General features: G+C 56.3%; 1 protein-coding gene across 1 annotated transcript in view; it reads right to left on the bottom strand.

Annotated features, from left to right (window-relative positions):
- dner (delta/notch-like EGF repeat containing) overlaps positions 1-12,979 on the bottom strand; it is a 331,812-nt gene extending 318,833 nt beyond the window's left edge. Inside the window, exon 1 of the mRNA XM_038816147.1 lies at positions 12,760-12,979. Coding sequence (XP_038672075.1) covers positions 12,760-12,939 — 180 coding nt within the window. The 5' untranslated portion in view covers positions 12,940-12,979. The remainder of the gene's footprint in view (positions 1-12,759) is intronic.
- Positions 12,980-13,468: the final 489 nt, after the last annotated feature.

The following is a 13,468-nucleotide window of genomic DNA, read 5'->3' as shown; positions in this document are numbered from 1 at the left end:
TCTGAGACAGCCAGGGCCCGTGATCAGTAACACGAACATCTACCGTGTGCTAGCAGTATAGTCTGGTCAAGTTAGCCTCAGGTCTCCAGTCAACCTAACATAGTGTCAACCCACAGTGCAAGTATGTTTAACAGCTCATAGTTAAATAAAATAGAGTTGTACTTCTACAAGTGTTGGTAGCCTGTCTCTCTTACTGCACTGGTAAACGCAGTCCTCGCAGACCCAGCATACCCAACACATCACCCCTCAGGCAAGGGGCAAGGTTGAAAAGCCTTCATGAATAACATCAGTCCGTACAGGAATTGAACCCGCGCTATACCCTCTGCGTCACGAACCAGCCATACCAACTGGGGGGGGAGGCAGTGGTGTAGTGGTATTGTCACTGGAGTAGTAATCCAGAGACCAGGGTAATGCTCTGAGGTCCCAGGTTCGAATCCCACATGACATATGGCGAATTTAATAAAAATCTGGAATTAAAAGTCTAATGATGACCAATAAAACCATTGTCGATTGTCATAAAAATCCATCTGATTCCCTAATGTCCTTCAGTGAAGGAAATCTGCCGTCCTTACCCAGTCTGGCCTACATGTGACTCCAGACCCACACAGCGATGCAGTTGACTCTTTTTTAAAAAATATCTTTATTCTCCTCCTTTTTCACATTTTCTCCCAAATTTACACCCACCAACAATCAGCAATAAGCAGCAACAAATATAATGTCAATCACCATATCAACAACAACAATCCCATCCTCCCACCAAACCTCCAAACAGCAGCCCGCATGTTAACATGAACAAATAACAAAAAGGAATCAGGAATCGCCCATAGTCACCATTAACACATACAGTCCCCCAACCCCCCCCCCCACACCAATGTTCAATGCTATCCAATTCTTGAAAGTGCAGAATGAATAACACCCATGAATTGTAGAACTCCTCCATCCTTCCCTTCAGTTCAAACTTAACCTAGTCAAGAGTTAGGAATTCCAGCAAGTCCCACCGCCACACCATGGCACAGGGGGGAGAGGTTGATCTCCATCCCAACTGGATCTGCCTTTGGGCAATCAGCGTGGCAAAGGCTACAACATCTGCTTCCGCACCTGTTTCCAACCCCGGCTGGTCTGACACCCCAAATATGGCCTCCCGAGAGCCCGGGTCCAGTTTCAGGTGCACCACTTTAGAGATTACCCTAAAAACCCCCTTCCAATAATCCTCTAGCTTTGGACAGGGCCAAAACATATGAACCTGATTTGAGGCTCCCCCCCCCCCCCCCCCCCCACCCGCCCCCAGCACATCTTCTACCTTCTCAAAGAGCCGGCTCATCCTCACCCTTCTGAGGTGTGCTGTATATACCATCTTCAGATGTATCAGCCCCAACCTTGCGCACGAGGTGGAGGTGTTCACTCTCCGGAGCACTTCACACCAGAACCGCTCCTCCATACCCTCTCCCACTCTTCCTCCAACTTTGCCTTGATCTCTTCCAGCTGTTCCTTCTCCTCTTCCAAAATTGCTCTGTAAACCGCCGTCACTACTCCCTTCTCCAGTCCCCCTGTCGTCAGCACCTACTCCAGCAATTCTCTGACCCGGCGGGTGGGGTCGGAGAATCCCGCCCCTGGTTCGGAAGACCCAAACCCCCTGCCTGCCTTCCCCTTTGTCACAGCACCAATGCAGTTGACTCTTAACTGCCCCCAACATAATGGGTTAGCAAACAACTCAGTTCAAGGGCAATTAGGGATGGACAACAAATGCTGGCTCCCACATTCCAAAGAACAAATTTTTTAAAACAGAGGTAAACCGGCCCCCACATATATCCACTATACTATAAAAGGAAGAGAATCATTGAAATCAGTTTTGCTATGTGCTGAAAACTTGTCAATTTCAAGATCCCAATTCTTTCTCCCATCAACTTGCTCAGTTTGAGAGCGATTGATAAAGTATACAACATCCTCGGCTTTTATTAATAAGGGAATAGAGTATAAAAGCAAAAAAGGTTCAGTTGAACCTGTCAATAACACTGGTATGGTCACAGCTGGAGTATTGTTCTAGACACCACATTCTAGGAATGACGTGAAGGCATTAGAGAGGGTGTAGAAAAGATTCACCAGAATGGCCCCAATGATGAGAAACTTCAGTTGTGTAGTTAGATTTAAGAATTTGAAACTGTTTTCCTTGGAGGAGAAGGTTGATTGAATGACTTGATTGAGGTGTTCAGAATGAGGGATCTGGGGTGGGATTCTCCGAAATGGAGGCAGAGTGAACGCCGCACGTTTCACGACGGCGCGAAACAGGCTCGGGCACTACTGGAGCAGTTCATGCCGCTCCAGCCTATCTTCTCGGCACCAACTGGGCACATCCACAGTAGCTCCACGCCAACCCACGCATGGGTGTGGACTTCCTCAGTGCGCTGGCCCCGACGCAACATGACACGGGGGTTCAGGGGCCGCCATGTAACAAAATAGGGCCGGGGCTGGAGAGACCGGCCCGCCGATCTGGGGGCCCCGATCGTGGGCCAGACCCCATCGGGGCATCCCCCTTCACCGCCCCCACAGGCCGTCCCCGACCTTGTGCGCAGAGTTCCCGCCGGCTGCGAGCAGGTGTGGATGTCATTGACAAAGGAAACAATGGCAACATGAAGAGAAACTGTGTCAGCAGCCAGTGGTACAGGTCTGGAGCACATTGCCTGAGATTGTGGTGGAGGCAGGGTCAATGGAGGCATTCAAAATGGACTTGGATTCTTATCTGAGAAGGAAGAATGTGCAGGGTTACGGGGAGAAGGTTGGGAATGGCACGAGGTAAATTACTCCTATGGGGGGTCTAGCACAGATGGCATCAATGGCCTAATTCCTGTGTTGTAACAATTCTGTGATTGTATGAACTCGTTTTATACATTCCTGCATCCTCCTGCAATGGAACTCATACTTTCTTTGCGTGTGGGGGGGGGGGGGGGGGGGGGTGGGGGGAGGAATCCATGGACTTCACAGATGATTTATCCTTCAAATGAATTCTGTAACAAATCTTTAAGAAGGATTCGGAATAGTTCACAGCCTAATAAAAGCAGAGGGTGCAGCTAAGGAGCAGGGAAGGGAGCTCTCAGTCCCTCTTTGAATTGTAAAATACTGGGAGCTTTCTTAACATTCAGCAATAGATCAATCAGAATCTGGGTTATTAACGCCCAGGTTAAACCCCCCTGGACAAGGGGCGTTTCTGGATCCTCTGGCTTTGTAAACCTGCTGTTTCCAAACCCGGCCAGGTTATATTTTAATACTCAATAAATAATTGGCCGGAAATGAGATGAGGGCGAATGAGGGAAGCAGCGAGCGGAGCAGTGCCGCCGGTATTCCTGAGAAATGCTCTCACAGTAACAACCCCCCCCCCCCCCCTCCAGTCAGCATTGCGCCCCCCCCCCCCCTCCAGTCAGCATTGCGGCGCTGCGCTGTCTGCGGGAACAGCTACTCTGTCCTCAGCTGCTCCCCTCAACAAGATGTCAAAGTGAACAAGGCCCCGACCGGGAGGGGGAGGGGTGGTGGTTAACCTGCCTTAACATTGGACCGGGGGCGGGGGTTAACCTGCCTCAACATTGGACTGGGGGTGGGAGGGGTAACGTGAAAGTGCGCAGAGAGTGACGAGAGGGTGAGAGTGAGGTAGACATCCCAGCTCCTGTCATTGAATCACCTTGACCCTCACATTCCACCACCAACAAGCGTTTACCCAGGAGAGGAGCAACCCCCCCCCCAAGAGAGGTGCTACCTCGCAGAGTCCTCCCCCACGGAAAGGTGATACCTCACTGAGCCCCCCCCCCCCTTCCAGGAGAGGAGATACCTCACTGAGCCCCCCCCCCCCAGGAGAGGAGATACCTCTGAACCCCCCCCCCCCCCCCCAGGAGAGGAGATACCTCTGAACCCCCCCCCCCACCCAGGAGAGGAGATATCTCACTGAGCCCCCCCCTCCAGGAGAGGAGATATCTCACTGAGCCCCCCCCCCCCCAGGAAAGGTGATACCTCACAGAGCCCCCCCCCCCTCCAGGAGAGGAGATATCTCACTGTGCCCCCCCCCCCCCGCCCAGGAGAGGAGATCCCTCACTGAGCTCCCCCCCCAGGAGAGATACCTCACTGAGCCCCCCCCCCCCCAGGAGAGGAGATACCTCTGAACCCTCCACCCACCCCCAGGAGAGGAGGTACCTCACTGAGCCCCCCCCCCCCCCCCCCGGAGAGGAGATATCTCACTGTGCCACCCCCAGGAGAGGAGATCCCTCACTGAGCCCCCCAAGAGAGATATCTCACTGAGCCCCCCCCCCAGGAGAGGAGATATCTCACTGAGCCCACCCCCCCAGGAAAGGTGATACCTCACTGAGCCCCCCCCCCCCAGGAGAGGAGATATCTCACTGTGCCCCCCCCCAGGAGAGGAGATCCCTCACTGAGCCCCCCCCCAAGGAGAGATATCTCACTGAGCCCCCCCCCCAGGAGAGGAGATATCTCACTGAGCCCCCGCCCCAGGAGAGATATCTCACTGAGCCTCCCCCCCCCCAGGAGAGGATATCTCACTGAGCCCCCCCCAGGAGAGGAGATACCTCTGAGCTCCCCCCCCCTCAGGAGAGGAGATATCACTGAGCCCCCCCCCCCCCCAGGAGAGATATCTCACTTACCCCCCCCCCCCCCCCCCAGGAGAGGAGATACTTCACAGAGACCCCCCCAGGATAGGATATACCTCTGAACCCTCCCCCCCCCCCTCAGGAGAGGTGATACCTCACTGAGCCGCCCCCCCCGGAGAGGTGATACCTCACTGAGCCCCCCCCCCCCAGGAGAGGTGATACCTCACTGAGCCCCCCCCCCAGGAGAGGTGATACCTCACTGAGCCCCCCCCCCCCAGGAGAGGAGATACCTCTGAACCCCCCCCCCCCAGGAGAGGAGATACCTCTGAACCCCCCCCCCCCCACCCAGGAGAGGAGATATCTCACTGAGCCCCCCCCCCCCAGGAAAGGTGATACCTCACAGAGCCCCCCCCCCCTCCAGGAGAGGAGATATCTCACAGTACCCCCCCCCCCCCCCAGGAGAGGAGATCCCTCACTGAGCTCCCCCCCCAGGAGAGATACCTCACTGAGCCCCCCCCCCCCCCCAGGAGAGGAGATACCTCTGAACCCTCCACCCACCCCCAGGAGAGGAGGTACCTCACTGAGCCCCCCCCCCCCCCCCCCCACCCCCGGAGAGGAGATATCTCACTGTGCCACCCCCAGGAGAGGAGATCCCTCACTGAGCCCCCCCAGGAGAGATATCTCACTGAGCCCCCCCCCCCCCCAGGAGAGGAGATATCTCACTGAGCCCACCCCCCAGGAAAGGTGATACCTCACTGAGCCCCCCCCCCAGGAGAGGAGATATCTCACTGTGCCCCCCCCCCCAGGAGAGGAGATCCCTCACTGAGCCCCCCCCCAAGGAGAGATATCTCACTGAGCCCCCCCCCCCAGGAGAGGAGATATCTCACTGAGCCCCCGCCCCAGGAGAGATATCTCACTGAGCCTCCCCCCCCCCCCAGGAGAGGATATCTCACTGAGGCCCCCCCAGGAGAGGAGATACCTCTGAGCTCCCCCCCCCCAGGAGAGGAGATATCACTGAGCCCCCCCCCCCCCCCCCCAGGAGAGATATCTCACTTACCCCCCCCCCCCCAGGAGAGGAGATACTTCACAGAGACCCCCCCAGGATAGGATATACCTCTGAACCCTCCCCCCCCCTCAGGAGAGTGATACCTCACTGAGCCGCCCCCCCCCCCCCCAGGAGAGGTGATACCTCACTGAGCCCCCCCCCCAGGAGAGGTGATACCTCACTGAGCCCCCCCCCCCCCCAGGAGAGGTGATACCTCACTGAGCCCCCCCCCAGGAGAGGTGATACCTCACTGAGCCCCCCCCCCCCAGGAGAGGTGATACCTCACTGAGCCCCCCCCCCCCCCTCAGGAGAGGTGATACCTCACTGAGCTCCTACCCAGGAGAGATACCTCACCGAGCCCACCCCCACCCAGGAAAGGAGATACTGTCATGATATGCAAACATGCAGCTAATGGACACACAGAATAGGACATGACCAATGAGCAGTCAGGACACTCAGGGGGGTACCTCACTATAATAGGGATGAGGCATTCACACCCCGCCTCTTTCCACAGATCAACATCTACAGAGTGAGACAGGGTGTATCCTCAGCACGTGGCTTAGAGCAAGGCTGGTTCACATAGACTTGAGTTACTACATTTAGATTAGTAGAGAGTCAAACTCATTGAGAACTGTGTTAATAGTTCAATAAAACACATTGAACTCACTTCAAAGTCCTGCAGCATCATTTACTCAAAACTGCATCAAGTGGCAGCTTGTGTTATTCCAAATTACATAACACGACATGATACCAGGGGTCTGTTCAATCTAGTTAGTTCAACTCAGCAAGATCCGTGACGACCAGCGAATGTATACCGGCACAATGGAAAAGATTCAGGCTCGTGTGAAGAACATGTGTCCCGTCTCCAGAAGATATTTCAACATGCCAACGGCCTAAAGTTAAACAGGTTTAAATGTTTTGGCACATCGACGCTCAAGTTCCTAGGCGATCGGATCTCACAGCATGGTGTGCACCCGGACACAGACAAAATGAAGGCCATCGAGGCGATAAAGGTCCCCGAGGACAAAAGGCGGTGCTGTGCTTCTTGGGTATGGTCAATTTTCTGGGCAAGTTCATTCCAAACATGGCCACTCACACCACGGCCCTACGCAACCTGGTGAAAAAGTCTTTGAGTGGAAAGTGGCACATCAGACAGAGTGGCTGGAGCTGAAAGCCAAGCTCACCACTGTACCAATCCTGGCATTCTTCGACCCGGACTGGGAGACAAAGCTATCCACAGATGCGAGTCAGGATGGCATCGGTGCGGCGTTGCTTCAACAAGATAACACATCATCCTGGGTACCAGTAGCCCACACATCAAGGGTGATGACGCCCACTGAAACCAGACATGCACAGATTGAGAAGGAGTGCTTGGGTCTTCTCACCGGCATCCTCAAATTTAATGATTATGTCTACGGTCTGCCGATATTCACTGTCGAGACGGATCATAGGTCTCTGGTCCACATCATCCACAAGGACCTGAACAACATGACACCTCGGTTGCAGAGAAACCTGCTTAAACTTAGGAGGTATGACTTCAACTTGGTGTACACACCTGGCAAGGAGCTCATCATCGCTATGCATTGTCCCGCTCCGTCACCTCGCCCAGTGAGCCGCTAGAGACCATCCAGCACATTGAATCGCAGGTGCAGCTGTATGCCAGCACTCTCCCGGCGACAAATGAGAAGGTAGTTCTCATCCGTGATGAGACAGCCAAGGACCCCCTATTGCAGCGCGTCATCCACAACCTCACCAACGGCTGGCAGAAAGGGCAGTGCCCACAATTTTACAATGTGAAGGATGACCTGACGGTGATTGATGGTATCCTCCTCAAGCTGGATTGGGGCATTCCGCTCAGTCTCCAGAGCTTGGTGCTGCGGCAGATTCATGAGGGACACTTGGGCATCGAGAAGTGCAGACACAGAGCCCGGCAAGCTGTCTACTGGCCTGGGTCCAGCCAGGACATCACGAACATGGTCCTGAACTGTGCTACCTGTCAGCGGTTCCAGCCAGCGCAGAGCAAGGAGACACTCCAACAGCGACATAGTGACCTCTCCGTGGTCCAAGGTTGGCATCGACCTCTTTGATGCGAATGGTCGAATTAATTCTCGAATTACCCTGAGGTGCTGAAGCTCCCAGACCTCACCTCTCGGACCGTCATCAAAGCCTGTAAGGAGACGTTCTCAAGGCATGGCATCCCAATCACCGTCATGAGCAACAATGGCCCGTGCTTTAGCAGTCGAGAATGGTCCACGTTTGCCAAGTCATACAATTCCCAGGATGTCACCTCCAGTCCGCACTATCCGCAGTCCAATGGGAAAGTCGAGAAAGTGGTGCACATTGTGAAACAACTCATCTGCAAGGCCACGGACTCTGCTTCCGACATACACCTTGCACTGCTCGCGTACAGGGCAACTCCATTGTCCACTGGCATGTCGCCGGCTCAACTCCTAATGAACAGGGACCTGCGGACGATGCTTCCAGCCATACACCTGCCCAACCTGGATCACCTCCCGGTGCTGCAGAAGATGCAGCAGCTCAGAGACCGTCAAAAGCAGGGTTATGATGCCCACGCCACTGATCTGGCCATGCTATCCCCGTCACACACTGTCAGGATCAAGATACCGCATGGTGGGTGGTCTGCCCCAGCTGTCGTTGTATGTATGGCTGATGGATCCATCGTGCAAAGGAATTGATGGGCACTGCGCAAAGTTGCCTGCCCCAACCACTTTCTCCCCCATTTCCATATGTTGAATTGCCACCTCCTGATACCTCGCCCCACGAGGCCACCAGTCAGGCTTCCATCCCGCCTGTTAAGGCGCTGTCGTCCCCTCCGCCACCTTTCCGGTGGTCGACCGGGATCAGTTGCAAGCCTCAGAGACTGGACTTGTGAACATTTGTTTTGTTTGCTCTGCTCTGTTGTCATCAGTCACGTTAGACACACGCATTCACATGTAAATACATTCACATTCGCCAACAAAACTTTAAAAAAAGGAAGATGTAATGATATGCAAACATGCAGCTAATGAACACATAGAACAGGACATGACCAATGAGCAGTCAGGACACTCAGGGGTGGTATCTCACTATAAAAGGGATGAGGCACTCACACCCCACCTCTTTCCACAGACCAACATCTACAGAGTGAGACGGGGATTATCCTCAACATCACAGCCCAGCACGTGGCTTAGAGCAAGGTTGGTTCAGTTAGACTGAGTTACTACATTTAGATTGATGTGGCGATGCCGGCATTGGACTGGGGTGAGGACAGTAAGAAGTCTGACAACACCAGCTGAATTTACAGATTCACACCTCTTTAACCTGGGGTTACCCCTATCTCTGGATCTGTAAAGACTTAATTACCTGCAAATGCTCGCAATCTGAGCATTGTCTGGCATCTTTGAATTTGTCTATATATAAATTTTTCTGGAACATACCTCTTCATTCATCTGAGGAAGGAGCAGTGCTCCGAAAGCTAGTGTTTCAAACAAACATGTTGGACTTTAACCTGGTATTTTGACTTCTTACTGTACATTTAGATTAGCAGAGAGTCGAACTCATTGAGAACTGTGCTAATAGTTCAATAAAACACATTGAAAGTCTGGAGCATCTTTTACTCAAAACTGCATCAAGTGGCAGCATGTGTTATTCCAAATTACATAACACGACAGACACCTCAATGAGCCCCCACCCCCACAGGAGAGGAGATACCCCTCCCTCACCCCACACACTCCCTTCCTCCCCTCCCTCCCTCCCTTCCTCACCCCACACACTCCCTCCCTCCCCTCACTCTCTCCCTCACTCACTCCCCACACACTCCCTCTCTCCCTCACCCCACACTCCATCCCTCCCCTCACTCCCTCACCCCACACACTCCCTCCCTCTCCTCACTCTCTCCCTCCCTCCCTCACCCCACACACCCTCCCTCACTCACACCTCACACACTCCCTCCCTCACTCTCCAGACACCCACCCTCCCCTCACTCCCTCACTCCCTGACCCCACACACTCCCTCATTCCCACACACTCTCCCTCCCCTCCCTCCCTCACTCCCCACACACTCCCTCCCTCACTCCCCTCACTCCCTCCCTCACTCCCCACTCACTCACTCCCCACACACTCCCTTACCTCATTCCCCACACTTACAGACTCCCCACACTCACTAGCTCCTCACACACTGCCTCCCTCCCCTCACTCCCTCCTTCCCTTCCCTCCCACACTCACTCACTCCCCACACTCCCTCCCTCCCCACACTCACTCACTCCCCACACTCACTCGCTCCTCACACACTCCCTCCCTCCCCTCACTCCCTCCTTGCCTTCACTCCTACACTCACTCCCCACACTCACTCCCCACACACTCATAGATTTCATAGATTTCATAGAATTTACAGTGCAGAAGGAGGCCATTCGGCCCATCGAGTCTGCACCGGCTCTTTGAAAGAGCACCCTATCCAAGCCCACACCTCCACCCTATCCCCATAACCCAGTAACCCCACCCAACACTAAGGGGGAATTCGGACACTAAGGGCAATCCACCTAACCTGCATATCTTTGGAGTGTGGGAGGAAACCGGAGCACCCGGAGGAAACCCACACAGACATGAGGAGAAGGTGCTGACTCCGCAGAGACAGTGACCCAAGCCAGGAATCGAACCTGGGACCCTGGAGCTGTGAAGCAACGGTGCTAACAACTATGCTACCATGCTGCCCCCAGACTCACTCCCCACACTTACTCACTCCCGACACTCAATCCCTCCCTCACTCACTCCCCACTCACTCCCTCACCTCACTCAGTCCCTACACTCACTCCCCACTACCCACATTCACTCCCCACACTCACTCCTCACTACCCACACTCACTCCTCACACTCACTCCCCACAACCCACACTCACTCCCCACACTCACATCCCACACTCACTCCCCACTATCCACACACTCCCCACACTCACTCCCCACTACCCACACTCATTCCCTCCCCTCACTCACTCCCCACACCCCATACATACTCCCCACACTCACTCCCCACTACCCACACTCACTCCCTCCCCTCACTCACTCCCCACATCCCATACTCTTCCCCACACTCATGGGGCTGTTTAGCACAGGGCTAAATTGCTGGCTTTGAAGGCAGACCAAGCAGGCCAGCAGCATGGTTCGATTCCCGTAACAGCCTCCCCAAACAGCCGCCGAAATGTGGCGACTAGGGGCTTTTCACAGTAACTTCATTTGAAGCCTACTCGTGACAATAAGCGATTTTCATTTCATTTCACTTCCCACTACCCACACTCACTCCCCATTACGCACACTCACTCCCTCCCCACACTCACTCCCCACTACCCACACTCACTCCTCACTACGCACACTCACTCCCTCCCCACACTCACTCCCTCCCCACACTCACTACCCATACTCACTCCTCACACCCCACACTCACTCCCTCCCCTCACTCACTCCCCACACTCTCTCCCCACTACCCACACTCCCTCCCCACACTCACTCACTCCCCACACTCACTCCCTCCCCTCACTCACTCCCCACACTCACTCCCCACTACCCACATTCGCTCCCTCCCCTCACTCACTCCCCACTACCCACACTCACTCCCCACACTCACTCCCTCCCCACACTCATGCCCCACTACCCACACTCTCTCCCCACTACCCACACACCCTCCCCACACTCACTCCCTCTCCACACTCACTCCCCACACTCTCTCCCCACTACCCACACTCCCTCCCCACACTCACTCCCTCCCAACACTCACTCCCTCCCAACACTCACTCCCCACTACCCACATTCGCTCCCTCCCCTCACTCACTCCCCACTACCCACACTCACTCCCTCCCCACACTCATGCCCCACTACCCACACTCACTCCCCACACTCACTTCCCACTACCCACACTCCCTCCCCACACTCACTCCCTCTCCACACTCACTCCCCACACTCTCTCCCCACTACCCACACTCCCTCCCCACACTCACTCCCTCCCAACACTCACTCCCCACACTCACTTCCCACTACCCACACACTCCCACATTCACTCCCCACTGCCCACACTCACTCCCCTCACTCACTCCCCACACTCACTCCCCACTATCCATACTCACTCCCTCCCCACACTCACTCCCTCCCCACACTCACTCCCTCCCCACACTCACTTCCCTCCCCTCACTCACTCCCTCCCCACTCCCTCCCCTCACTCACACCCCACACACACTCCCTCCCCACTCCCTCCCCACACTCACTCCCTCCCCTCACTCACTCCCTTCCCACTCCCTCCCCTCACTCACTCCCCACACTCCCTCCCCACCCTCCCTCCCCACACACACACCCTCCCCACTCCCTCCCTCCCCACACACACTCCCTCCCCACACTCCCTCCCTCCCCACACTCCCTCCCTCCCCACACTCACTCCCTCCCCACACTCCCTCCCTCCCCACACACACTCCCTCCCCACACACACTCCCTCCCCACACCCCACACTCACTCCCTCCCCACACACACTCCCTCCCCACACTCACTCCCTCCCCACTCCTCCCTCCCCACACACACTCCCTCCCCACCTCCCCACTCCTCCCTCCCCACACACACTCCCTCCCCACACTCACTCTCCCCCCCCCCCACACACACTCCCCCCCCCCCCCACACACACTCCCCCCCCCCCCCCCCCCACACACTCCCTCCTCACACTCACTCCCTCACACCGGGATGAAGCTGCTAGCTCCGGGTTTAGCCTGTGTGAGCGCGGGAAGCGTCCCCAGGCAGCAAGGAGCCGGCTGGCTGACAACAAACCGGCAGCTTCACCTCGGTCTGTGCGCGGGGGGGGGGGGGGGGAGCGGCCCTTTGGATGTGACCCTCCCTGAACAAATGGGCAATGGGCTACCGGGGGACAGGCAGGAAAACACCCAGACTGCAATGATTTACTGAGACAGGCAGCAGTGAACACACGGGGGGCAACCCCACCCCCCCCCCCCCCACCCCCCCACACACAGCCCCCCCACCCCCCCACACACACCTCATCCCCTGGCAGCTCACAGTCTGCACCCCTTAAAATGACCCTCTTCCCCCACCCCCCGACACACACTGTCCCATCACAGGGGTGCCCAGCACCCCCTCACTCTTACCTGGCAATGTTGTCCCGCGAATCCAGGGGCACAGGTACAGTTGTAGGCTGCCAGCTGCCCTGGCAAAGTTACACAAGTCCCATTGTTGAGGCAGGGCTGCCTGGTACACGAGCTGAGGGGGCTGGCGTGGGTGGCAGTCAGGGCAGCGAGAGTGCCCAGGAGCAGCAAGAGAGGTGACATCTCAGGCAGGAGGAGGGGTGGTGTGTGAGGGGAAGGGGGGTTGGGGGGGGGGGGGGGGGTGGTGAGGACTGGTGAGCGGCTGGGCAGCCGGGCTGCGCTATTTGATTCGTTTGCTGTAATGTTGGTGCCTCTGGCTGGGCAAGGGGGGGGGGGGGGGGGTGGTGGTGGTAAAGCTGGGCTGGAGTGGAGCGGGGGTAAGGCTGAGAAAGGGGGTAAGGATGGTCTGGGGGGGGGGGGGTAAGGCTAGGAGGGGGATAAAGCTGGGGGGGGTAAGTCTGGAGGGGATAAGGCTGGGAGAGGGGTAAGGCTGGGGTGGGGGGGTAAGGCTGGGAGAGGGGTAAGGCTGGGAGGTTGGTAAGGCTAGGAGGGGGTAAAGCTGGGGGGTAAGTCTGGAAGGTGGGTAAGGCTGGGAGGGGGTAAGGCTGGGCAGGGGGGGTTAGGCTGGGAGGGGGGTAAGGCTCGGCTAGGGGGTCTGGCTGGGAGGGGGGGTAAGGCTGGGCAGGGGGGTCAGGCTGGGTGGGGGGTAAGG

The sequence above is a fragment of the Scyliorhinus canicula genome, chromosome 13, assembly GCF_902713615.1.
Source record: "Scyliorhinus canicula chromosome 13, sScyCan1.1, whole genome shotgun sequence".
Lineage (NCBI taxonomy): Eukaryota > Metazoa > Chordata > Chondrichthyes > Carcharhiniformes > Scyliorhinidae > Scyliorhinus > Scyliorhinus canicula.
This window is presented reverse-complemented; position numbering and strand designations above follow the sequence as displayed.